This window comes from Ochotona curzoniae, unplaced genomic scaffold (genome assembly GCF_017591425.1).
Source record: "Ochotona curzoniae isolate NIBS_2020 unplaced genomic scaffold, NIBS_Ocur_1.0 contig_3498, whole genome shotgun sequence".
NCBI classification, from domain to species: Eukaryota; Metazoa; Chordata; class Mammalia; order Lagomorpha; family Ochotonidae; genus Ochotona; species Ochotona curzoniae.
In genome coordinates this window covers 3,360,768-3,386,424 of record NW_024465885.1, presented here as the reverse complement: position 1 = coordinate 3,386,424, position 25,657 = coordinate 3,360,768, and the positions used below count along the sequence as shown (strand labels likewise).

Sequence of the window (25,657 nt, the reverse complement as noted above, 5' to 3'; positions counted from 1 at the left end):
TGAGTATCTCCTACAGGTGCTTACGGGCCATTTGTATGGTCTTTTTTTTTTTTTTTTTCTGGTGTGTGTGTGAAGAATCTATACAAAAACTGTTTCATGTTAAATTCAGGATTTTCCTTTTTTAAAAAAATACTTCATTTAGAATTTTCTTTTCTTAAATTCACAGTTGTAAGACTTCTTCCATGGATTTGTCAAGTCATTTGTTCTAAAGTGCTTTTCCCCAGATAGGGTTTTGCTTTCTTTAGATTAGCTATGATGTCTTTAGAAAAGCAGAAAATTTAAACTTTTCTGCCACCAAGTATATAAATAGTTGCTTTTATAGTAAGTAAAAGCATTTTAGATTTTGGTTAAGATGTACTTGTCAATCTCAAGATTCTCTGTTTTCTTTTAGAATTGTAACAGTTGCATTTTTTTATGTTTGAGTTAATGATGATTTCAGATTAATTTTTGTGCAAAGTATACACAGTCAAGCTGTGTTGCTTCCTCATGTATATTCAGTGTTTTCACTGAATCATTTTTTTATGAAGCTGCTATTATTTTTCCATTAGAATCATTGTAGCCTTTGTAAAAAAAAAATCAGCTGACAACATGTGTGGATCTATTTCCTGATTCGCTTTCTATTTTTGTTATGCCATGTCTTAAACTAAAGTTAATATCGTAGGATTTTTTTTTAATTTTATTTTTATTGGAGAGGTGGAAATACAGAGAGGAGAGACAGAGAGGAATATCTTCTGTCCGATGATTCACTCCCCAAGTGGCCGCAACGACTGGAGCTGAGCCAATCTGAAGCCAGAAGCCAGGAGCTCTTCCGGGTCTCCTACACGGGTGCAGAAACCGAAGGCTTTGGGCTGTCCTAGACTGTTTTCCCAGGCCCCAGGAAGGGAGCTGGATGGAAAGTGGGGCTGCCGGGATTAGAACCGGCGCCCATATGGGATCCCAGTGCATTCAAAGCGAGGACTTTAACCACTACACTATCGCACAAGGCCCAATATCATAGGATTTTAATTATAGTAGATTTACAAGTCTAAACCATTTAACACATTATTTTTCAAATTTACTTAATCTGTTACAGGTATTCTAGTTTCCTTGATTTTTACAAACAGCTTGTAAATATCCAACTAATGTCTCCTCAGAGTATTTATGACTGAGATTGCATTAAATATATGGATTAATGTTATTATAGGTATACCAATTTAAAAACCTAGATACTCTTTAATTTTCCCTTTTATCAGTCATGAGCAGTGCCTCTTCATCCTTTACAATGTTTGTTATGAAGTCTAATCAGCTTAATATTAGCATATCTATTTACTTTTTAAAAAAGATTTATGTATTTTTATTGGAAAATCAGATCTACAGAGAGAAGGAGAGGCAGAGAGAAAGATCCTCTATCTGCTGATTCATTCCCCAGGTAGCTGGAACAGCCAGAGTGGAGCTGATTCTAAGCCAGGAGCCAGGAGCTCTTCTGGGTCTCCCACACAAGTGCAGGGTCCCAAGGCCGTGGGCCGTCCCCTACAGCTTTCCCAGGCCACAAGCAGGGAGCTGGATGGGAAGTGGAGCAGCTGGGATATGTACCGGCATTCATATGGTATTTCAGCACATGCAAGTCTAGGACTCCAGCCCTAGGCTACTGCACTGGGCCCACATCTATTTACTTTTTTATGCTTTTTCAACTTTCTGTACCTACTAATATTCATCTCTAGTAGAGAATATTAAATTCAATCTTTTATTGAAATTAAGGATAACTTCCTTTAGTATTTGTTCTTTTTTAAAAAAGATTTACTTATTTTTATTGTAAAGTCAGATTTACAGAGAGGAGAAGAGACAGAGAGGAAGATCTTCCATCTTATAATTCACTTCCTAAATAGCCACAATGGCCAGAGCTGTGCCAATCTGAAGCCAGGAGCCAGGAGCCTCTTCCAGGTCTCTCACATGGGTGCAGGGTTCCAAGGCTTTGGGTTGTCCTCAACTTCTTTTCCAGGCCACAACCAGGAAGCTGGATAGGAAGCAGGACTGCTGAGATTAGAATCAGTGCCCATATGGGATCCCAGTGCATATCAGGCAAGGACTTCGTTGCTAAGCTACTGCACAGGGCCCTAACCACCTTTATTAATTGTTATGATTAGGCTATTGACAATGTAAACATTAATATAATAGGGTTTAAGCTTATAACTTTGCTATTTATTTTCCATTTATTTATGTTTTTGGTTGGGGAGGGTTCATTTCCTTTCATGTTCAATCCTTCCATGATTTGTTTCTAAGCTACATGTATGTATTTGTCCCTCAAGTGCTAGCAGTCTAGACTCTAATATTGCTGCATATTTTACACATTATGCTTGTACTTCCCACTCCTAATTCATAATTCACAGTTCTTAGTCCTAAAAAATACCTGTTCAAGAGAGTAATTTCATTTATTACTATGTGGTTTCATCTTTTATTTAAACTTCTTTTATAATACTGCTATTTCTCTTTCAGAGTTGTATTTTAATGAAATTTAAAAATAAAAATTTGCTTATTTGCTTACCTCTTTTACTATTTTTGGTGTTTTTGCTAATAGCATTTACTTTTAGTCTATAGACAACTGTTGCACATTTAGCATAGTTCAGCTCTGATATGTAAGAATTCCCTCAGCTTTTTTTTCCTTTTCTGCAGGTATGGACCATGTGGAGAGTCCAGCATCTTATTGTCCAGATAAATCCAACAGTTTAATTGGGAGACCATCCTTGGTCTGAAAGTAGTGTTGGCAGAATATCAGCTTTTTATAGAAGGTTTTTTTTCTTTCTTTCATTATTTCAGAAGCTGTTTTAAGGACTGATGTGGTACAGTGCTTTAAACTGCTGCTTGGGACACCACACCCCATGTCAGAGTGCCGGTTTGAATCCTGTCTCTTCTGTTTCTGAACCAGCTCCTTCGTAGTGTGTCAAGAGAGCAGGAGATAATGTTCACTAGTTGGGTGCCTGGTACCCACCTCGCAGAGTTAGGTGTAGTTCCTTGCTGCTGACTTTGATATGGTTCAACTGTGGCTGTTGCGGCCATTTGGGAAGGGAGGCAGCAGATGGTCGATTTTCTCTCCCACTAATCCTGTATCCCCTTCTTGCTTTGTTTCCATGTGATGTTGTTCTATCGGTTCTTGATTTTCATTGTCTTTGATAATAGGACAGTGATATGACAATTATTTTCTTTAATCTCCAGGAGATAAATTTATTTTTTCCCACTTAATCTCCAGGAGACAAATTTATTTTTTCTTTCTCTCTCTTTTTTTTTTTTAGCAACTTGATGGGTATATGGATGTCTGTGTGCACACAGCCTCTTTAAAGTGTAAGAGAATTTTCCTTCCATGTGGGAAAAGTATGGATCAATGCAACTTCAATTTACACACACTCAACCACGTGGCAACAACACACACTTCACCAGAGTCTCTGAATGCCTTTGAGAATCATTGCCCTCTTTGCTTTCCAAATTGCGTTATTTCTGTTATGTGTTTTTCCAGTAAATGGAATTCTTTTCTAGTGCTATATTCAATCTATTTCTTAACTCCAAAATTTCTATTTTCTGTGTTTCACTATTATGAAAGCTGATATATTCTATCTTTTACTGCTGGGACATGTTTTCCTTTAATTGTTTGAAAATATGTTCTTTGGGTTTTTTGACTCTGTTCCTAACTGCTTTAAAGTCCTTGTCTGCTTAATCCGTATTCTGAGCCAATCTCAATTTTGTTTTCTACTGAATATTCACTCCTTCCTTCATACTATAGATTACAATTTTAATTTTCCTACTTTTAAAGAATTCATAATTGTTGATGATAATTTGTAGACATCCCTGGTGTTTTTTGGTCTTCCTCTGGAAATTTTTGCTTTCTGCATTTACAGTATGATCACCTTGAGTTTGTATAGATCTCTTATGGGGAATAATAACTCAGTAGGAAGCAATCGTTTTTTTCCAAGACTGTTAACTTGGCAGTAGTCAGCTTCAAAACCGCCTCTATAGGGATCCTGTCATGTTTTGTTCCTGGGCTAGAACATGTTTTACTCTAGGTCAGGATTTTAGTCCTAAGGCTTGTTTTCCCTTTCTGACCTCTTAATTGGATGCTTGTGACTTTGTCATGTCTCCTTCCTGGGGACAGTGAACATCACAAGTCCTTAATTCATGGTGGTTACCATCCTCCGTTTCTATCCCAAGTTTAATTTGGTAAGAGTGGTTTTGTCTCATACTATGCATTTGAAGCCCAACCCTTGCAGAGTGGCTTGTAATAAACCTTCTCACAGAAACAAAAGGTCTCCCTGTTACTCTACTAACAGACTGCAAATTCTAGCAATTTTAGCTCTCACAACTCCTAAGCTCACCAGTTTTAGTTCAGCCAGACTGTCATTTTCAGTTTGAAGTCTTACCTGTTGCAGCATTGTTGGGAAGCAGCCTATGGGCAGAGGGATGGAGTACATGATGGTTTGTATGGTAAGTTTCTTCTCAGTGTGTAGAGATTGATATCACCTGCTTTTCATGCTGTCTATATTTTGTCAAGTTTCATAGCTGTTTAGCGTGAATGTGTTGGTTTGCTACCAGTAATTTCAACATGGTCTGAAGCAGAAGGCTAGAGTATTTTTATGCAAATCTTAGACACCATATAATTTCACATGTAAATATTTCAATATACATAGTTCTGTGGTAGAACTATTTTAAAGATCTAAGATGCAAAATCATATCTAATGAAATAAAGAATGTCACCTTAGTGTCACCTAATATCATGTTCATAGGTTTTTTTCAGACATGTCTCTTCATATTTGGTTTGTTCTGCTTAGAACAATTGCATTTGATGATTAAATCTAAGCCACTTTTAAAATAATATTCTATTGTCTTTTTCCTCTCCCCCACCACATGCTTTTTTATTTACAGTCACTTGTTTTTTGAAATTAATCAGGTAACTAGTCTGAATGAATCTTTCACATTTTTATTTTGTCAGTTAGCTTGTTACTTTCCTTCTTGGATTATCTGTAAACTGATTCAATTTAGAGACTTAAAGAGCTTCAGATAGTCTCTTTTTATGTGAAAAGACTTCATGAATGGAAGTCATATTCTTTCTAAGTTGAAATAAGGCCCTGGGGGTTTGAGGACTTGATCCTACACAATGTCTAGAAGATTTGCATCCACTAGACAAAATTTTCTTTTGTCTAGCTCTGACATTTTTCCACTTTCCTATTCTCCAAACCAAGGTAGCTGACGTTGCGTATCCATTTCTCCATGAAAGAACTTCTATCTCTAGTTTTTTTGGTTTAATTCTTCCATGACATCCTTTCATATATCATTTTGCCAGCATGTTGTATGAGATGAGTTTAATCATTTAATAACTTTTGCTCCTTTACCACCATTATTTTTATTTAAATTTTCACCAAAGTATAAACATACACTGGGCACTGAAATAACCTTGAATTTGATATGAAATATTTAACAAGACACAATGTTCCACATGCTTATAAGGTGTGAGGAAGATGTTAAGTATAACCTATCAAGAATATAATCGGTAACTTAAAGATAACAGACCCGAATCAGCCTGGACACTGGCAAACTATAGAGACATATAGGAGGAATCAAGAGTGACCCTGGCAACCTCTTCACAGAAGGTCATGCACACAGAGCAGGAGGGGACCCCCAGAGTGGAGCAGGAGGACAGGAGGTGGCTTGTACCCCAACTCGAGACTCCCAGATCCTCACCAAGGACTATCAGTATGGACACCAACGACTGTATCCCAACAGCCAAGGAGACGACGGGGAATTGGGGTGCCCTTGCAGGCTGAGAACTCTGACGTCATCCATTCCCTATCAGATCTCCCACATGGGATGGAAGAAGTCCAGATCCTTCCTCACAGGATCTCATGACATTGGAATAACAGCCGGGAGCCCTGAGCAATCAGAAACAGAAGAAACCTCCTTTGGATCCCAGGAGGGGAGCTTTTTCTGGTCCTTACTTAATTCCAAATTTGGATCTCCACCCTCTCTTGCAATGACCATCAAGGTTGCTCTGGAGGCCCCTTATCTCTCCCCGCCCCCCCAAAATAATCAGATTAGATAGACAGAGACCAATAAAGAAAGTTTAGAGCAGACAAGAATAGGTCAGCTTGGACTCACATATACTAACTAGGCAGGTCACAGAGGTTAGTCACCCCTCACTGGGGAGGTGAAGATTTCTCTGCACACCCCACCTAAAACTATTCTGCACCTCTATTGTTAACAAATGTCTTGTTAGAGTTATAGGCCTGTTTGGGCTGCCCTAAAACATGCCAAGTTCAGTTAAATCACGCTTCAATACTACAAGTTGTTAAATATAAAACAAAAACAAACCCAAGACAGCTGAAACAGTACCCTATAACCAATTTAAGGTGTAGAGCAGCTGGATGTGTATAAACTAAAAATTGAATTGTCAGTGAAGTAGTCACAGGTCGTGGTTAAGAGCTTGCATTATCTAACATATAGGTCACTCAAAACCATGGCAATTAACTCCTTAATGATGTAAATCATTGTTAATGCTATGTTGTGGCTTTACATTGGATGGGATAATATTCTGCCAGCTCTGCTTTCAGACCAGAGATGGTCACCCCAAGAATCTGCTGGATCTATCTGGACAATGGGAGGCTGGACTCTCTGCATGCTACATGCTTGCAATGGAAGAATCATGACTTGATTTGAACACATGACTTGATTGTAACACTGCAACTAAGTGGAGGATTCCACCATGGGGGAAAGGCAGGGGGAGGGCTTGGGGGAACCCCAGAGCCCATGAAACTATGTCATAAAGTGAAACAACAAACAAACAAATACACAATGGTAAGGCATATGTGATGTTTTCATACCTCTACTACAGTTTTGCAGGTGGCAGAATATTCCATTGATTTGTTAGTTAAGCAGTTTAATTCTCCTATTATTTCTCCACTGAGGACATAGTCTGTGTAAATTGTATGACAATCCTTATCCTCTGACTCCATTTGATCAAGTGGTTTTGAACTTTTAAGCTGTTAGAGAACAATTACAAAAATATATAAGCCAATTAATGCACACTACAACCAAAATCAATGAATGACTTTTCCCATTTTGATTTTAACATTTGTAATATGTACATGTAGCTTTAAGAACTTATTATTTGCTTCTAGAAATGAACTTATTAAATTAATGATAACTTTGATACAAAGCATTCTTAAACATGTTAAACTTTTTGATTTCTCCTGATCATCCAACTTAAATCCACCTTTCAATGGCTAAATAGCCAATTCAGATAGTCATAAATAACAATTTGTGCTATAATTTTTCATCCTAAAGATGATCTTTTTGTATTTAATCTATGAAGGAAAAAGTGGCTTATAAGGTGATAGGTATTAACCACTGTGAACAAGAATACTAACCATTTGAATGACTGTCACTGGCATATAAGACAAAACCTGGTAGTTTTTTAAGTATAGTTGTGATAGTTGCCAAGTTCTGGCACTGCAAAGAATCCTTTTTTTTTTTTAAAGATTTATTTATTTTTATTAAAAGGCAGATCAGATTTATGGAGAGATTGCAACACCTTGGTTAACTCTGCAAATGGCTGCAACGGCTGGAGTTGAGCCGATCTGAAGCCAGGAGGTAGGAGCTTCTTTCAAGTCTCACATGCAGGTACAGGGTTCAAGGCTTTGTGCCATCTTCCACTGCTTTCCTGTGCCATAAGCAGAGAGCTGGAAGGGAAGTGGAGCAGCCGGGACACGGACCAATGTCCATATGGGATCACAGTGGCTTGCAAGATGAGGGTTTAGTCAGTGAGCCATTGTACTGGGTACAAGAACTATGTCGTTTTTAATAAACACAGCTAGTGATTATAAATTTCACAAAATTAATTACAATTTGTGCTTATACATATATTTATAAGTAACTCAAAGTGGATGGTTAACTTAAAATTGAGATCCTGTTTAAAATGCCCATGGACCATGCCAGAGTATGAGGATTCCATATCTGGTTTTAGTTTCTGAATGCAGCTTCTGCTATTGTAGGCAACATCAGAGAGTGGTCATAGCTTAAATGACTGGGTTACTGTCAAACACCTGGGGGAGCTGTGAGTTCCAGGCTCCTGTCTAGTTCCTACCTTAGCTCTTATTAGTTGTGGCCATCTGAGGAATGAATAAGTGAATAGGAGCTATCCGTTTCCTTGCTTATCTCCTTCTGTGTATCTCTTAATTAAGTTAGAAACAAAGAAAAACATTTTGTCTTACCTTTATCATGCCTGAAATAATGATATAGATTCCTTTGGGCTCATCACCTTCTTCAAATATATTATTTCCACAGTCAAATATAACTGTTTTGGCTCTTTCCTGAAACATCGCCAAACACATGAGCTACAGACAATATTTTAGCAATGATTATGAATGCTGAAGTTTACAATTTGATAGAAGTTTTGTATTTTTAAAGTAACTATCATTCAGTAAGATATGTTAGCAAATCTGACAGAGGAAATAGGAAAAGTAGCAAAGAGAGTAAGATGAACTTTCACAGAATTATGGATTTTCAAATGCAGTGCTTCTATGTATATTAGGAATGAAATAATCCTGGAATAAGGAAGTAGTAGGGATGAAAATATTTCACCTGAAAGAAAGGTAATGAGGACTAATGTAGGCTGGTTGTATGAAATATCTAACATATATTCATGCTCTGATCAGCTGATTAAATAAGAAATCACTTAAAATGTTTTAAGCAGAAGGAAAAACACAACTTCTCTTTTTGGACCAAACAGGTATAGACAAAGATTACTAGAACAACATACACCTGTTTATTTGTTCAAGTGACCCTTCCTGAGAATGCAGTATACATTAATCAAAGTACTAGGTGCCGAGTACTCACATGATGCAATGAAATTATAGTGAAAAGATATAAATACAGCCAGAGAGAGAGAGGGAGGGGTGTAAATATAACGCTAATGTATATATACATATACTGGTCGCACTGGTGTCAGCTGTCAGCTCTAGTCCTCTGAAAGCAGAAGGGACCGCAGTATCTGACACTGAAGTCTAGTTTTCCTAGTATCTCTGTGAAGATGTATACAGAGGAGCAAGAAATGTTTGAAAGAAGGGGAAAAAGGTGATATAGCACTTCAAGAAAGGTAAATAGCATCCACAAAGGAAAGGAATTAGAAAACAGAGTGGTGTGTGGTCACCATGAGTGATGCAGAACACGGACAGAGGGAAAGGGTACACAGCCAACAGAAGCAGAAGATACACAAGGAGACAGGAAACAGGCTATGTAAGGAATTTGCATGTCAAACTGAAGGATTTTATTTTATAGAGGAATAAAAGGACAATTCAGAGAATTTTCTACTATATGATGGGGAAATCCTTATTTTTTATTTTTTTAAAAATTTATTTATTTTTATTACAAAGTCAGATATACAGAGAGGAGGAGAGATAGAGAGGAAGATCTTCTGTCTGATGAATCATTCCCAAAGTGAGCACAACGGCCGGTGCTGTGCTGATCCGGAGCCGGGAGTCAGGAACCTCCTCCAGTTCTCCCACGCGGGTGCAGGATCCCAAAGCTTTGGGTCGTCCTTGACTGCTTTCCCAGGCCACAAGCAGGGAGCTGGATGGGAAGTGGAGCTGCCGGGATTAGAACCAGCGACCCTATGGGGTCCCAGTGCGTTCAGGGCGAGGACCTTAGCCGCTAGGCCATGCTGCTGGGCCCTGAAATCCTTATGTTTTAAAAAATTATACTTTGGTAAGTCACATATAAATTACTAGAAATTAAAAGCGTTACCTGGATGAAGCTTATGTGGTTTTCATCTTTGTCTAACCATGGGATGTGATACAGCATTTCTTCAACAGTCATAGGGCTGACAATAGACTGAAAATCAAGCGTTTCTCTTGTTTTGGCCATAATTAACTGGAACCACAAAATTCAAGGAAGTGGGTGAACCAAACTAGTGTTTACAGAATGTTCAAAACATAATGATATTTTTTATAGCATTTCTTGAGCTTGATCTTCCCATTTTTTTCTTCCATTTAAGTTCTAATCACTCCCTTTCATAAACTCAAGCATAGCAGACACAAAGAACACTCCTGATGTGTATAAAATGAAAAACCTTGGTAATTGGCAGTCAGATGGACATATAAAACATTAATGGAAACATTACATATAATATATTTCCTACCCCCCAGAATAATCCTGTATGATCCTTTCCAAAGGTAACCACTGGTTTTCTACAACTACCGGTGAGGTTTTATCGTTTCAGGCTCTATGTACATGAAAACAGAGCGTGGGTTTGTTCACTTTGGGTTCCATTTGCTTAGCGTTGGATTTTTTGAAATTTATCCATGGGCAGCAGGGCACAAAAATTTATTCATTTTCTTTTCACGGTTGTGTAGTAGTATGTTGCACAAATAAACCACAGCTATATCTATTGATGGACATTTGGGTTGCTTCAGTTTGAAGCTTTAATGAATAAGGCTTCTGCGGACATTTGCTTGGTATTGCTATGCACACATTTTATTGAGTATGTATAACCTAATCGTCATATGATTTGTATGTATGTATTTAGTAATTTTTCAATGTGCTTCTACAAATTTATATTCCTAGTGTTCCAGCTTTATATAGTAATCTATACTTGGTGTGATAATTTAAAAAATTAGGTTTCTTGTGGTTGAATATTAGTATTTCATTTTGGTTTTTGTTCTCATTGAGCACATGACAATAGTTAATACCTTTTCTTATGTTTGACTGAATCCCCTCTGTTGTGAAGTCTCAGTCAAATGTCTTGCCCATTAAAAAGTGAGTTTTCTATCTTGTTCTAATGGATTAGCAAGGGATTTTAAAAATATTTAAAAATATTTTTCTACATTTTCTGTGTGTGAGTTTTTACTGGATAGATATATCTTGCAATATTCTCTTCCCTTTTGTGTAGATTATGTTTTCATTCTCAATCTTTTAATAAAGAGAAGTTCTTGCTTTTAATATTACTTAGATTTAATTTTGGGTCCTGTTTGAGAAATCAGTCTATGGCAATATTATGAAAATTTTATTATCTTCTAGCAGCTTATTTTATTGCCTTTTGCATTTGATTCTATGACACATCTTGAATTGTATGGTGCGAAATAAGGGTTCAGATTCACGAATGAAATACTGATGGACTCTCATACAAAACCTACTGAGACAAAATTCAAACTTAATCAAGTGGTGAGATAACATGTTGACAGGCCAAGACAATATTACCAAGGTGACAATTAATAGGCAAGATGGATGGAATCTCAGTGAAAAATTTAACCTTACTTGCATATACATGACTAGTTAGTAGAGATTTCCAAGCTAACTTCCAGATTTATTTGAAAAATACAAACTGTAAGAACTAGCGAAAAGAATTTGGAAAAAAAGAATAAAGCTGTAAGACACACATGGTAAGATATGAACAAGCATTAAATTTTAGTTATCAACACAGTATGACTTGGCTTAATGATAGAGTAAACAATGAGAAAAAGACATTGAGAAAATATATATCTATGTATATACCATCACTTAATTTCTGACAAAGGATCTATTATACTGCAATACAATGCAAAGTTATTTTTCCTAAATTATTCTAGGTCAATTGAGTGTATAGAAAAAATACTAACTTTTTTTTTGTTTGGATTCTTGGGAGATTAGAAAACATGATGTTCACACAATTGACCGGGTGGGAAGGATCCAGGATTAGGGAAAAGTGAGTGTGATCATTGTTTTCAAATTTTCTGTTTCTCTAGGGAGGGAGGAGATGAGGGGAGAAGCCATACTCAGCCACCCAACCGCCACAGTACCTGGGGATGGGGAATAGCCACCCAATATTCACCTAGGGTTCCTGATGTGGTGCATGCTCCAAGGGTTCTTCCAAAGTGGTTGCAATGGTTCTGAAATGCTGTCTGTCTAACTGATGCATGGATAAGGAAACACTTCCAATGTCCATTGGCTGGCATAGTCAACCTTAGAGTCTCCATTTGTCCAGATATTTGCTGTTGTGATTTGACTAGGGCAGTTGTCCAATTTAGTTCTGTTTTCCTTCCTCTGCTATGGTACCAAATAACCTCTGCAACCCCCAATGGGGTAACATATCCTCTATGTGCACTAAGGCCTGCTGTCCACTACTGCATCTTTTCCACTAAGGGGGATCAGTTCTCACAGTTGGGCACAAGGAGCTGGGCCCGATGACCTGGGTTGCATGGGACCATTTTCCCAGGGCTCATGGATCCAGTATTCACTATGCAGAAGGGCCCAAGGAACCTGGATGCTAAATGAAACTTAGCATCAATATTGAAGGCATTCTTTCCTCTCAAATTTATTTTTTAAAGATTTATTTATTTTGATTGCAAAGTCAGATATACAGAGAGAAGGAAAGACAGAAAGATCTTTTGTCTGGTGATTCACTCCCCAAGTGACCGCAAGGCCAGAGCTCAGCCTATCCAAAGCCAGGAGCCAGGAGCTTCTTCCCAGTCTCCCACATGGGTGCAGGGTCCCAAGGCTTTGGGCCGACCACAACTGCTTTCCCAGGCCACAAGCAGGGAGCTGGATGGAAAGCAGGGCTGCCAGGATTAGAACCAGCGATCATATGGGATCCCCGGCAGTGCCTTCAGGACAAGGACTTTAGCTGCTAGGCCATCGCACTGGGCCTTCTTCTCAACTTTATGAGTTCAATTTTTGTTATTGGTAATTTTAAAACTTTTTACAAACAATAATTGTACATATCCATCAGCTTGTAAGACAGAAGGCTAACAGCTGACATAGTGAGCCGGCCCATTGTGTCCCATAGACTTATTATTAAAGATTTATTTCTTTATTTAAGAGTTAGAGAGAGGGACAGGGATCAGGGAACCAGAAGGTGGGGGGAAAGACAGACAAAAAAAAAAAAAAAGAGAGAGAGAGAGAGAGAGATCTTCCATATGCTGGTGTACTCCCCAGATGGTCATAGTAGCTGGTCTGATTTGAGTGGAAGCCAAGAGTCAGGAGCATCATCCATATCTGCTACATGGGTGCAAGGGCCCAAATACTTGGGCCGTTTTACAGTGGTTTCCCATATACATTAGCTGGCAGACTGATTAGAAGCAGAGTATCTGGGACATAAATTGGCATACTAGCACTGTCCGCTGTGTTAACTCCTATGCTACAATGCCTTCCTCCACTACAGTTGATTTAAAAATACTTATTTGAAAAGCTAAGAGCCAAAAAGAGCAAGAGTGAGGGTATGAAATAGTTACATAGAGAGAGAAGAAGAAGAAGAGAGAGAGAGAGAAAAACTCCGATCGATCCACTGATTCATTCCTTAAATGATTAGGACTCAGTTGGGGATAGAGACAGGATCCAGGACCCAGGATCCAGGAACTCAGTGCAGTTCACCTTCATGGTTGATAGCTGCCCAAATTATGTAATCAGCATGGTTGTCTTCCAGCACCTATAATCTCTGGAAGCTGAGTCTGGAGCCAGAGTTAGAGATTGGATCTAAGCAGTCTTGTGCATCTCACCAGCTGAAATGAAGACCCACTTCAGTTTCTCAGATTTAAGCTAATGTGTTACGATTCTTGGAGCTGGCTAAGACTTCCAGGCTACCATTTGATGCCTGGAGACAACAGTCACCATTTTTCTTTTGTTCTTGAATTTAATGGGAATGATTCTTAATGTCCTGATACCTAATAAAATGTTTGCTACTAGTTTTTAACAAATAATCTTTATCAAGTTACGGATGTTCCTTGTCTTATTAGTTTATTCAGATTTTTAAAAACATTTTGAATGAGGGTTGAATCTTATAAAATTTGTTTTCTATGTGAGATACATAGCTATTTAGGGAGAGAAAATCTATGTACACACATTATGTTACCTATTTAACCTACTTCTAGATTCAGTTCAGTGCTATTATACCACGAAGTTTCATATGTGCAACCACAAACATCAAACTGCTTTTATTCTGTTTTCAATTTTGGTGCCCAGTCTCTTACAGAATGATTTGGGACCCCTTCTGTCTTTTTGCATGTCACTGGGTCATTTTAAATAACAAAGAGAATGCAGGCCACCCTAACTGTAAAAACGAGTGTTCTTCCTAAATCATTATATATATATATATATGAAACATCATTAAGTTCCAGGTATTTTCCAAGAATATACTGAGCTCTGCTGTCACCCAGAATGAAGACTAGATGGACAAGACCCTTGATGTGGGAGCAAAGCAGAGAAAGAAATAGTTTCTTGTTGTGTCAGAAGTGGAAAGAGAAGTTGATCACTGGGTCTGCATAAAAGCAACAGCTTGTCTTTAGACAGGGAGAGTCTCATTTGTCAGGAATGCTGGTATTAGAAACATTCAAAAGTAGGCTTGATGATCACGGATGACTGTAAATGAAGTTACGTGTAGTTTCCTTGGAAAGACTTTACCTTATTAATTTCAGCACCTCCAACTTTATGGATAAATCCTTTTAACCTGTAAACCTTCACAATTTCTCTAGCCGTATTGAGCATGACATTAATCTGTTCCTTTGACTTCATAGTGACAGCGATTTCTGGGTGGTCATACTCTAAGTAGCCTGAAAAGAAAAACCTCAAAAATATTTTTAGGTGAAATGGGACCATGTTTTGAATATCTCTATGAATGAATATTTCTGCTGTACATCCATGGAGTACATCTCTTAACATGGAGAAATGTATCTTTCCCCAGTATGACTTATGTGATCATCTGTTATTCCAAGTGATGCCTGAGGTATGTCTGCCTGTTCTTGGTGGCACTAATACTTGTCCCTAATTTTATGGGGAATGATGGTCTCAGTCCTGGGACTAACAGGTACATTGATCTACTCGTCCTGGACATGAGAGAGCCACTCAAGATTTCAGATCTGGAAGATATAACCAGCTTTTGCATTCTGTTGGAATCCAAGTTTTTACCTATAAACTGTGCTTGGTATGGCTTCTGATTAAACCCTCTCACTGAACCTGAATGTTTACCAACTCACCTTGCCTGTGCCTCTAGATAACTCGGTTGTCAATGCCTCCTTTCTAGCCTCATCTGGATTACTGGATGCCCATTAAAATTTAGATATCACATGTGGTCTTGTCCTTGTTCATGACCTCTTAATCCACCATCTTTTCAACCACCCATCAAGTCTTAATTCATTCCTAGATTGTCTCTGTCATTTTAATACCCACAATCTGGTATGAAATACCTTTCTCCTTCTCAGCAATATACGTTATATTTTAGAGATATCTGTTACACTCCCATAATATGTCTTGTGCCAAGCATGGGACCTGGCATGAAGTTGGAGATAAGACTCCAGTCAGGTTTATCCCCCAAATCTCCAAGTAGTCACAACAAAAGTTAGTGTTTTGTGGCAAGCAAAAGAAAGTAAATTATTTGTGTGTGTGTGCGTGTGTTTGTCACCTAGGAAGGTACATGTATTTCTGGCTCAGAAGAAAATAGAATTAATAAGGTTCTAATCATTTGTGCAGTCATAGAATACTATGATAAGTCTTTAAATAGAAATTAACAGTTCTTAATTATTTATATAAGGAAGAGAACAAACTCAGAGAAATATTATTACATTATTCTCATGAACTAGAAAATGTGGCCACACTAAATTGCTTCCATGTAGGCTTCAGTATTATTATTGAGTAAATTTTCTCAAGGATCAGTTCAGTTCTAAAAACTATTGCCTTTCTGAAGTAGTGATGATAAGAGGTAGTCTTTTAAGATGAGAGGTACCTACCCAGCTCTCTCATTGACAGTTCCATGTTTCGTCTGATTCGTTTTAGTAACATCTATAAAACAAAAGATTTGTTACTTCTACCAAAATAGTAATTAAAAAATTCCAATTTAACAATCAAAATGGAAAGCTTCAAAAAAATGCAATGGAGAGTTTTCAGGTTCTAAAGCCATTTTTCGGTTTGTTTTTTACTTTTTTGGTTAGTTTTTTTTGTTTGAGCAACAAAGATGGAAGAAAGAAGTGGCATTATTTAGGTCAATTTTGAGAAACACAAATTGTTTCTTTATATGTAGCTTGGCTTGGAATACTGTTTGCTGTTTTTCTTAGATTTATTTTTATTTTTATTGGAAAGGCAGATTTACAGAGAGAAGGTGAGACAGAGAGGAAGATCCAAATGGCCAAAATAACCACATCAGAGTCAATCAATTCAAGAACCAGAAGCTTCTTCTGGAACTCCACGTGGATACAGGGTTCCAAGGACTTTAATTATCCTTCACTATTTTCCCAGGCCATAATCAGGGAGCTGAATGAGATGCTGGGTAGCAAAGACACAAAGTGGCAGCCATATGGGATGCCAAAGCTCGGGGATAAAGAATTAACCAATTGAGCCATTACACTGAGCCCTATTGAGTGTTCTTAAAATATAGGCCTAATAAGTACTGTCTCATTCAACTTTGTAAGAACCTCCAAAGCTACACAAGGATAGCTTTCTATTGTAAATTAGATTTGGCCATGTATTGAACAACAAGAATAGTATTTTAGAAATTTAAGTTTTTTGGTATCTTTTATGATCCCTCAAATAACAGTGTTAAATATCAGTGGCTGAAGGTGATATGCAAAATTGCAGATGGAGAAGAAAGGAAATACCGTTTTTTGTATCCTATTATAAATTGAGTGCTCAAGTTTTTCAACAGCAAGTTTTTGGACATACAAAATAAAACTCAAATTCTGAAAGGTAAATATTGAAATCTACATAGATGAAAAACTTGTGTAACTATTGCCAGTGTTAATTTACCTCAATGCAGAAAATTAAAAAATGAAATCTACAACAAAGGTCATAGAGCCGTTGTTGCTGCTTATTTGCTGTGTGACTTTAGGTACAATAATCCAACCCTCCTTGGCTTCATGTTTCTTATCAGATGAGGTTTCTTTCTCTACTTCTTTCCGTTTGCCAGATTATCTGGTTTTATTTCCTTTGCTTCTCACTATGTGAAAACTGAGATAGCAATGGAAGGAAATCGTGGACTTCAGGAGGGACTTTCATTTGTTCAAAACTGCTATAACATCTCACCTTCCCATAGCTCCCAATCGAAACCCCTGTAGCCCAACAAAGTCTGGGACTTGTTCTGGAAGGAAGTTGTCTCCCCTCCACCTGTGGGTTCATGGCAGTCTTCATAAGCACAGAAGTTGCCTTCCAAGAGCCTTGTAGCTTGCTAATACAGCACAGGCTATTTCTGCAAGGATGTGTTTTACAGCAGCATAAATATAGACTGGCTTAACTTTGCACAGAAATTAACTAACAAGTAAGGAATCCAGACCATCTTTACAAATATAAGACAGGATGTGTAGGATGAGGACAACTGAATGGTGAAAATAAGCTCCTTACCTGTTTAGCCTTTTTAGAACTTGCGATCTGATCAATTATAGTCATTACATCCATTTCACCTTGAACATAACCCTTCAGTATAGCATATCTAAAGGACAGCTGGTGACTCATCTTTTGGTCTATGATTTGCACCATCTTTGGTGTTATGAGCTGAGAAAAAAAATCAGACAGCCATTTAATACAAGTCGTACAAATTTTGTTTAGTTATTTTTTTTTCTTACAAAAATTGTCGACAAGAAGATAAGCACTCTTAAGGATAATTACAGTAATCTGCCAAGATTCCTTTTTTTTTTTTATTCATGGCATTTACAACTTCACATCTTTTTTTAGCTACTGTTTCATAACTAATAATGCTGGGAATTTCTGGAAAATATTTTCTATGCTTAGGTAAGACAATAACTTCATAAATGCTCAATTTGCTAACTACTCTGCTGGATGATCCCTTTGGGTAAGAGCCTACTACAACCATACTCCGTGCTCAGCTGCATAGTTACATTCTCTCCCTATTTGCTGAGAGCTTAAGTCTCCAGGTAACCTGCTGCCATGTGCAGTCCCCTAGCTCCACTAAAGCTGGCTGTGCCTTTATTTTATTTCACCCATGTTCTACAATATCCACATGCTACTCCTCCCCCCAACTTACTGTCATTAATCCTGGAAGATTAATCTTCCTATTTTGAGACTGAACTCCAGCAGCACCCTGCACTTGCTACATCTTTCTCTCATCATATAATGTGGGGATTATCTAGTGTGCTAGACATTTCTAGGGGCAGAGAGTGTATCTATTCTGTCTTCATACTCCAAGGGGATACCATCTAACGTAAGATGCAGAATCCTCACTACATAAACAAACTTTTCTCAGGTAGTTTGCCAGTTTTTTTTCTCCTACCATCTGAACTATTAGGTAGACTCTATATCCCCATCAGCAAGAGTTAACTGACCATTGGAATAATTTGGATTTGCCTTCCTCAGGTCAAACCATGCACTAGCATTATTAACAATCCATGGATTATTAAAGGAAGAGAAGGCTATTTGTTGCATACTTTCCGTCCTAGATGACTTATACCTCTCAAGCATATTAACTTTAGCTCGAGATGAAATATATATATTTTTTTGTATCTCCCACAGTACTGATGTGTGTGTATATGCGTGTGTATGTGTATTGGTTCAGAAAAAGACACACATAGACACAAGCAGACTATATCTATCCGCACGTATTTATGTGACCTGTGATGAAGTACATTTAATTTCATAAAATATGCAGGACCTAAATATCTATCTTTTATATTTGCTACAGAAAAGTATTTAGATAATCAAAGGTCTTTTTTTATACACTCTGGGTCTAGAACATTACGAGTTCATAGAATAAGGAATGTGGTTTTTTGTATATTTGATTTGTGTGCCATTTCTTCCCTATAAATGATTTATATGGTTGTATATTTTGTTGATTTCCATCTCCTAAAGTAAACTTTAGGGTTAACTTGCACTTGCATTAATATGGATTTTTTTTTCATGTTCTCCCTGCTGTTTCTTTACTTTTGTGTGATAAATATATTTTTGACATAACTTTGACACTAATAATATGAAATTCTTTAGAAGTGGTTGAAGAGTGTTTAATCTATTTATTTGAGAGTCAGGAGAAACCAAGACAGTTCCCATCTCCTAGGAGCTGAAAGCTGGGATTCACCTTCCTGAACCACACCCTGCTGCCTCAACAGGTGTGTAATAGCTGGCGGCTGGAATCTCAAGTGGCCTCAGAAAGTGCAGACACTGGGAGGTGGGACTCTGGCATCCCAAGCTCTAGACCAAAGAGCTACCCCATGAAATAGAATTTAACATAGCAGGTGGAAATCATAAAACAAGTAGACTGATTTTAGCCTGCATTTTATGAAAACAGCTGGGGCTTAAATTATATAATTTACTTTTTTACCTTTAAGATGCGTAGCACCCGAAGAAGGCGAGCCGTTTTCATAATGACCACAGTCTGGATCAAATCAAACGAATAACTGATTGTGTGGGTCTCAATAAGTATGATGTCGATGATGCCAATTAATGTGATTGCTAATTCAAATAAATTCCAGGCATATGAAAAATATGCCCTTCTCATTGCTGCCAGCTATTGATTTAAAAAGAAATTACAGGAATGTTTTTATCTTTCCGCAATGACTTCCATATCATTAGTCAGTTTTTTTCTCTGATTTATATTAAGGCTTTGTATCTCTGAAATATCACCAGGAGGCAAAAGTCAGACACACCAAACAAGTTCATCCACTTTATTTTCTGGTAAGGGACACCCTAGGACTATTGTGTTTTGATTGACAATAAAGCAAACACAGGGACAAGAAACATGTATAGGTTAATACCAGTAAAAAATAAGAACATGAAAACACAAATAAAAACATGCACAAGCACACATACAGTGCCAGTTTCTTTTATAAACAGCCTAACTACTAAAGTGATCCTGTAGGTTGTATTTTATCTTATACTATTAAATGGTCAATGTCCAAAATAGTGACTCTGGGTAATCAAGAAAAAAATTGATTTTATTTATTGTGACACATATGAACACACGCTTTATAAAACTGATTCAACATTTAAAGATTTGTTTATATAAGGCCATGTTTTGGGCCTGACAAGTTAGCCTGGTGGCAAAAGTTGTCGCCATACATGCGCCGGGATCCCACATGGGCACCAGTTCTAATCCCGGCAGCACTGCCTCCCATCCAGCTCCCTGCCTGTGGCCTTGGGACCCTGCACCTGTGTAGGAGACACAAAAGAGGCTCCTGGCTTTGGATCGGCTCAGCTCTGGGCATTGTGGCCGCTTAGGGAGTGAACCCTCAGACGAAAAATTTTCCTCTCTGTCTCTCCTCCTCTCTCTATATCTGATAGTCCAATAAAAATAAATTCTGCCCAGAGCCAGGTAATTGCCTATTAAAGATAGTTGATGCGTTTTCTAGCTCAGTGTAAAATTTCTACAAGAATAGGAGTATGGTAGAAGGAGCCCAGTTTGTAAATTAGGGTGAAAAATGTCTGAAACGTCAGATTGGGCATCTTCAGTGACATGTTTTATTGTACTTAACTAACAACTAATTGATTTGTTCAAATAATAATACTGGGGCTGTAAATTTTAGATATTCAAGATTTGTGATCAGATATGGTGGCAAAATATCACATAGGACCTACCAATTGATTTGTCTAATCAGTTTAAAATAGTGAGATGAGCTTCCATGTGCTTGCTAAGGAGTCTGTCAGTACTTTAAAAAGTCAGTCTATGTCCTTTGACTTACTATCTTGAAGCTTATTTTTATAAACAGAAAATCAACATTTGCAATATATAACACTTGCAAACATTGCATGTTTTGTAATGAATCACCCAATAACAGCCTTTAAAAGCAAACAAAAAATGAGCCATGAGGGAGAATTTCTTACACTCTGAAAAATTTTTTTAGAGTTAGTGTTGAAAGATGAGATTACAAAAGATAACATGTTTCTCTCTTTGTTGCTCAGATGTGCACACACACAGACACACACACTCTCCCTTCAAATTACCTTAAGTAGGGCCTCTAGAATATAAATTCCAAGGAAAGTATAGTTAGCATGTCTTATTTCATCATCATATATACCACTTAAATGTGGTATCCAACTGATTATAATGGGAAATATATTCATTATTACCACAAGGTATCCAATATACTCAAATTCATTGGTAAATACTACTTTGTGGCACATACGAAGGAAGAAATATCTGTAGAAAAAGAAAGAACAGTTATATATATATAGCATATGTGTTCTATAATTGTACAGTTATAGAATTATAGAATTATGTATTTTTTCATTATATACCCAAGTTTTTTTTTCTACATATAACAGTTGCTGTTTAATTCTGGGAAGCTGCCATTTTCTGAAATGGTGCTTCCCATATAATTATCTTGATCTCCTTGTCTATTAAATGTCTTGAGTCAATTTTCTTGTCTCTCTTGCCTTCAATATTTCTCATCTACCTTTCTTTTTACTAAGAGTAGAAATACCGTTGTAAGATAGGGATAACACAAACTGGGAATATTTTTTTTTTTTTTTTTTTTTTTTTTTATTGTTGCTTACATTGTATTATGTAGTACAGTTTTATAGGCGCTGGGGATTCCCCCCACCCCTCCCATAACCCTCCCCCCATGGTGGATTCCTCCACCTTGTTGCATAACCATAGTTCAAGTTCAGTTGAGATTCATTGCTTGCAAACACATGCCTAGCATAAAGTTCAGCGTCTTATAGTCCAGATAAGTTCAGTGGCCTCTTGGGGAGACCTTCTATGGTCTGAAGATAGGTCTAACAGAGTAGAGATCCGGTCAGTTAAAAGCCCCAACAAGGCCTCAGTGTCAATATACAACATTATGGAATTAATTGACATAGTAATGGGTAGACAATATGTTAAAAATAATGCAAGTTCCATTCTTCGAAACATCTGGGTTGAGACAGTATCAATGACAGGTTCAGAAAATAACCAACAACCAAACAAAAAATTACAGGTTAAATCAAGGCAAACATGTGGTATCTAATCTTTTGGGATTCACTCATTTCCCTTAGCATTATAGTTTCCAGTTGTGCCCATTTAGCCACAAAGAACTGCATTTTGTTTTTTTTAATAGCTGAGTAGTATTCCATGGAGTAGATGAACCAAAGCTTTCTTATCCAATCTTCTGCTGATGGGCATTTCGGTTGCTTCCATGTTTTTGCAATTACTGATTGTGCTGCAATGAACATAGGGATGCATGTTGGTTTGTCGTAAAACAGGTGTTTTGGATATATTCCTAGGAGTGCTATTGCTGGGTCATATGGTATGCAGATTTTGAGTTGTTTGAGTGTTCTCCAGACTGATTTCCATAAAGGCTGTACCAATTTGCAGCTCCACCAGCAGTGGAGTAGGGTTCCCTTTTCCCCGCATCCTCGCCAGCAAGCGTCGTTGGTGTTCTTGTTTATGTGGGCCAATCTTACTGGTGTTAGGTGGTACCTCATCGATGTTTTAATTTGGATTTCCCTTATTGCTAGGGAGCTGGAACATTTTTTCATATGTTTGTTTGCCATTTGGACTTGTTCCTTTGTGAAATGTTTGCCCATTTCCCGTGCCCATTTCTTGAGTGGTTTGTTTGTTTTGGTTTTTTGGTTGTTTTGAAGTTCTTTGTATATCCTGGAAATTAGCCCCCTATCGCCTATATCGTGTGCAAAGATCTTCTCCCAATCTGTGGGTTGCTTTTTTACTTTGTTGATTGTTTCCCTTGCTGTACAGAAGCTTCTTAGTTTGATGAGGTCCCATTTGTTTATTCTGTTCTCAACTGCTATTGCTTTTGGTGTCCTTCTTAGAAAGTCGGAACCTACTCCTAGGTCTTGCAGGGTATTTCCTACATTTTCCTGCAAGAGTTTGAAGGTTTCTGGATGTAGGTTTAGGTCTTTTATCCATGTAGATTGGATCTTAGTGTATGGTGATAGATGTGGGTCTATCTTTTTGTTTCTACAGGCTATCAGCCAGTTGTCCCAACAACATTTACTAAAGAGGCCTTCCCACTTGCTTGAGTTGTCATTGGTCTTTTTGTCAAAGATTAATTGGCTGTATTTGTGTGGGTTCCCTTTTGGTGCTTCTATTCTATTCCATTGATCTTCCTTTCTGTCTTTGTGCCAGTACCAGGCTGTTTTGATAACCACTGCTCTATAGTATGTCCAGAGGTCCGGGATTGTGATTCCCCCTGCTAACTTCTTATTTTTCAGGATGGTTCTAGCTATTCGTGGTTTTTTGTGTTTCCAGATGAACTCTTGAATCATTGTATCCAGTTCCGTGAAGAATGTTTTGGGCAATTTGATTGGAATTGCGTTGAAAATGTATATTGCTTGTGGTAGTATAGACATTTTAATGATATTGATTTTGCCTATCCAGGAGCACGGGATGTTATTCCATCTTTTGAGGTTTTGTTCAATTTCCTTTTTAAATAGTTTGTAGTTTTCTTCGAATAGGTCTCCTACGCTTTTGGTTAAATTTATTCCCAAATACTTCATACTTCTCTCTGTTATTTTGAATGGTATCCTGTTGGTTAGATCTTCTTCCATCTTGGTGTTATTTGCGTACACTATGGCTGTTGATTTTCGTTCGTTAATTTTGTACCCCGCCACTCTGCCAAACTCTCGTATAAGTTCTAGCAGTTTCTGTATTGAGTCTCCTGGTTTTTCTATGTACAGGATTATGTCATCTGCATATAGTGAAAGCTTGACTTCTTCGTTTCCTATACGTATGCCTTTGATTTCTTTTTCTTGTCTTATGGCCTCTGCAAGTACCTCTAGGACTATGTTGAATAGCAGTGGTGATAGCGGGCACCCTTGTCTTGTTCCAGATCGCAGTGGGAAGGGTTCTAGCTTTTCTCCATTCAGTATGATACTGGCATTGGGTTTTTCATAAATTGCTTTGATTATGTTGTGGATTTTCCCATCTATGCCTACTTTGGCTAGAGTTTTTAGCATGAAGAGGTGTTGGATTTTGTCGAAAGCTTTTTCTGCATCTATTGAAACTATTATGTGGTTCTTGTTTTGCAGTTTTTGGATGTGGTTTATAACATTTATGGATTTCCGAATGTTGAACCATCCCTGCATTCCAGGGATGAATCCTACTTGATCCGGATGAATGATCTGTCTGATGATTTTTTGAATTCTATTGGCTAGGATTTTGTTGAGAATTTTAGCATCAATGTTCATCAGAGAAATAGGTCTGTAGTTTTCCTTCTCTGATGGTTCTCTGTCCGGTTTTGGGATTAAGGTGATGTTAGCTTCATAGAATGAGTTTGGGAGGGTTGCTTCCTCCTCTATTGTTTTGAAGAGCTTGTAGAGGATTGGGGTTAGTTCTGTTCGGAATGTTTTGTAGAATTCTGTAGTGAAGCCGTCTGGGCCTGGGCTTTTTTTCGTTGGGAGATCTTTGATGACTGTTTCAATCTCTGCCTCGGTTATGGGTTTATTTAATTCTGCAGTTGCCTCCGGACTGAGTTTTGGTAAGTGGTGGGAGTCCAAGAACTTTTCTATTTCTTGGTGGTCCTCAAATTTGTGGGAGTACAGTTCTTTGTAGTAATTTCTAATTATTTTCTTAATGATTGCAGTGTCTGTTGTTATGTTGCCTTTTTCATCTTTAATGCTATTGATTCTCACTTTCTCTTGTTTTTTTTTGGTCAATCGGGCCAGTGGAGTGTCTATTTTGTTTATTTTCTCAAAAAACCAACTTTTTGATTTGTTGATTTTATGTATAGTTTTTTTGATTTCTATTTGGTTTATCTCCTCCCTTGTTTTGATGATTTCTTGTTTCCTATTGTGTGTGGGACTCTTCTGCTGCTGTTTTTCCAGATCCTGGAGGTGTGAGGTTAGTTCCTGTATTTGGCGTCTTTCTTGGGCCTTGACATGGGCTCCGATTGCGATGAATCTACCTCGTAGCACTGCTTTGGCGGTGTCCCACAAGTTTTGGAATGTTGTATCAGAGTTTTCATTGGTTTCCATAAATTTTTTGATCTCATCTTTAATTTCTTCTCTGACCCATTGTTCGTTTAATAGCATGTTGTTCAATTTCCAAGAGTGCCTATACTTCCTGGGGAGTTTTGAGTTGTTGATTTCCAGTTTCATCCCATGGTGGTCTGAGAGGGTACATGGTATGATACTAATGTTTTGGAAGTTGTTTAGATTCGCTTTATGTCCTATCATGTGGTCGATTCTGGAGAAGGTGCCATGCACCGCTGAGAAGAAGGTATAGTCTGTGGACTTAGGATAAAAAGTTCTATATATGTCTACTAAGTCCAGTTGTTCTATTGTTTGTGTGAGCTCTGTTGTTTCTTTGTTGAGTTTTTGTTTCGTAGACCGGTCCATTGTTGTTAGAGGTGTGTTGAGATCGCCTACAAGAATTGTGCGGGTGTCTATGTCTTCCCTTAAGTCTGTAAGTAATTGCTTTACGTAAGTAGGTGCATTAAGATTCGGTGCATAAACATTAATGATGGTGATTGCTTCTTGATGGATCATTCCTTTCACCAGTATAAAATGGCCTTCCCTGTCTCTTTTGATGTTGGTTAGAATGAAATCTATCTCGTCTGAAATTAGGATAGCTACCCCAGCTTTTTTTTCTCGTCTATTGGCGTGAAATATCTTTTTCCATCCCTTCACTTTCAGTTTCTTTGCATCCTTTCTGGTTAGATGCGTTTCTTGTAGGCAACAGATGGTTGGGTCTTGTTTGATGATCCATTCTATTAATCTCTGTCTTTTGATTGGTGAATTTAGACCATTTGTGTTGAGAGTTAAAATTGAGAGGTTGCAATTTTGCCCTGCCATGTGATTGTGTTGT

General features: G+C 37.7%; 1 protein-coding gene across 1 annotated transcript in view; it reads right to left on the bottom strand.

Moving 5' to 3' along the window:
• SLC9C1 (solute carrier family 9 member C1) overlaps positions 1–25,657 on the bottom strand; it is an 84,775-nt gene that overhangs the window by 19,335 nt on the left and 39,783 nt on the right. The window contains exons 15-22 of the mRNA XM_040980911.1: positions 20,857–21,052; positions 19,238–19,423; positions 17,311–17,460; positions 15,708–15,759; positions 14,386–14,534; positions 9,760–9,885; positions 8,229–8,327; positions 6,840–6,998 (exon numbers count right to left, since the gene is read on the bottom strand). Of these exons, the coding sequence (XP_040836845.1) occupies positions 6,840–6,998; positions 8,229–8,327; positions 9,760–9,885; positions 14,386–14,534; positions 15,708–15,759; positions 17,311–17,460; positions 19,238–19,423; positions 20,857–21,052 (1,117 nt within the window). The remainder of the gene's footprint in view (positions 1–6,839; positions 6,999–8,228; positions 8,328–9,759; positions 9,886–14,385; positions 14,535–15,707; positions 15,760–17,310; positions 17,461–19,237; positions 19,424–20,856; positions 21,053–25,657) is intronic.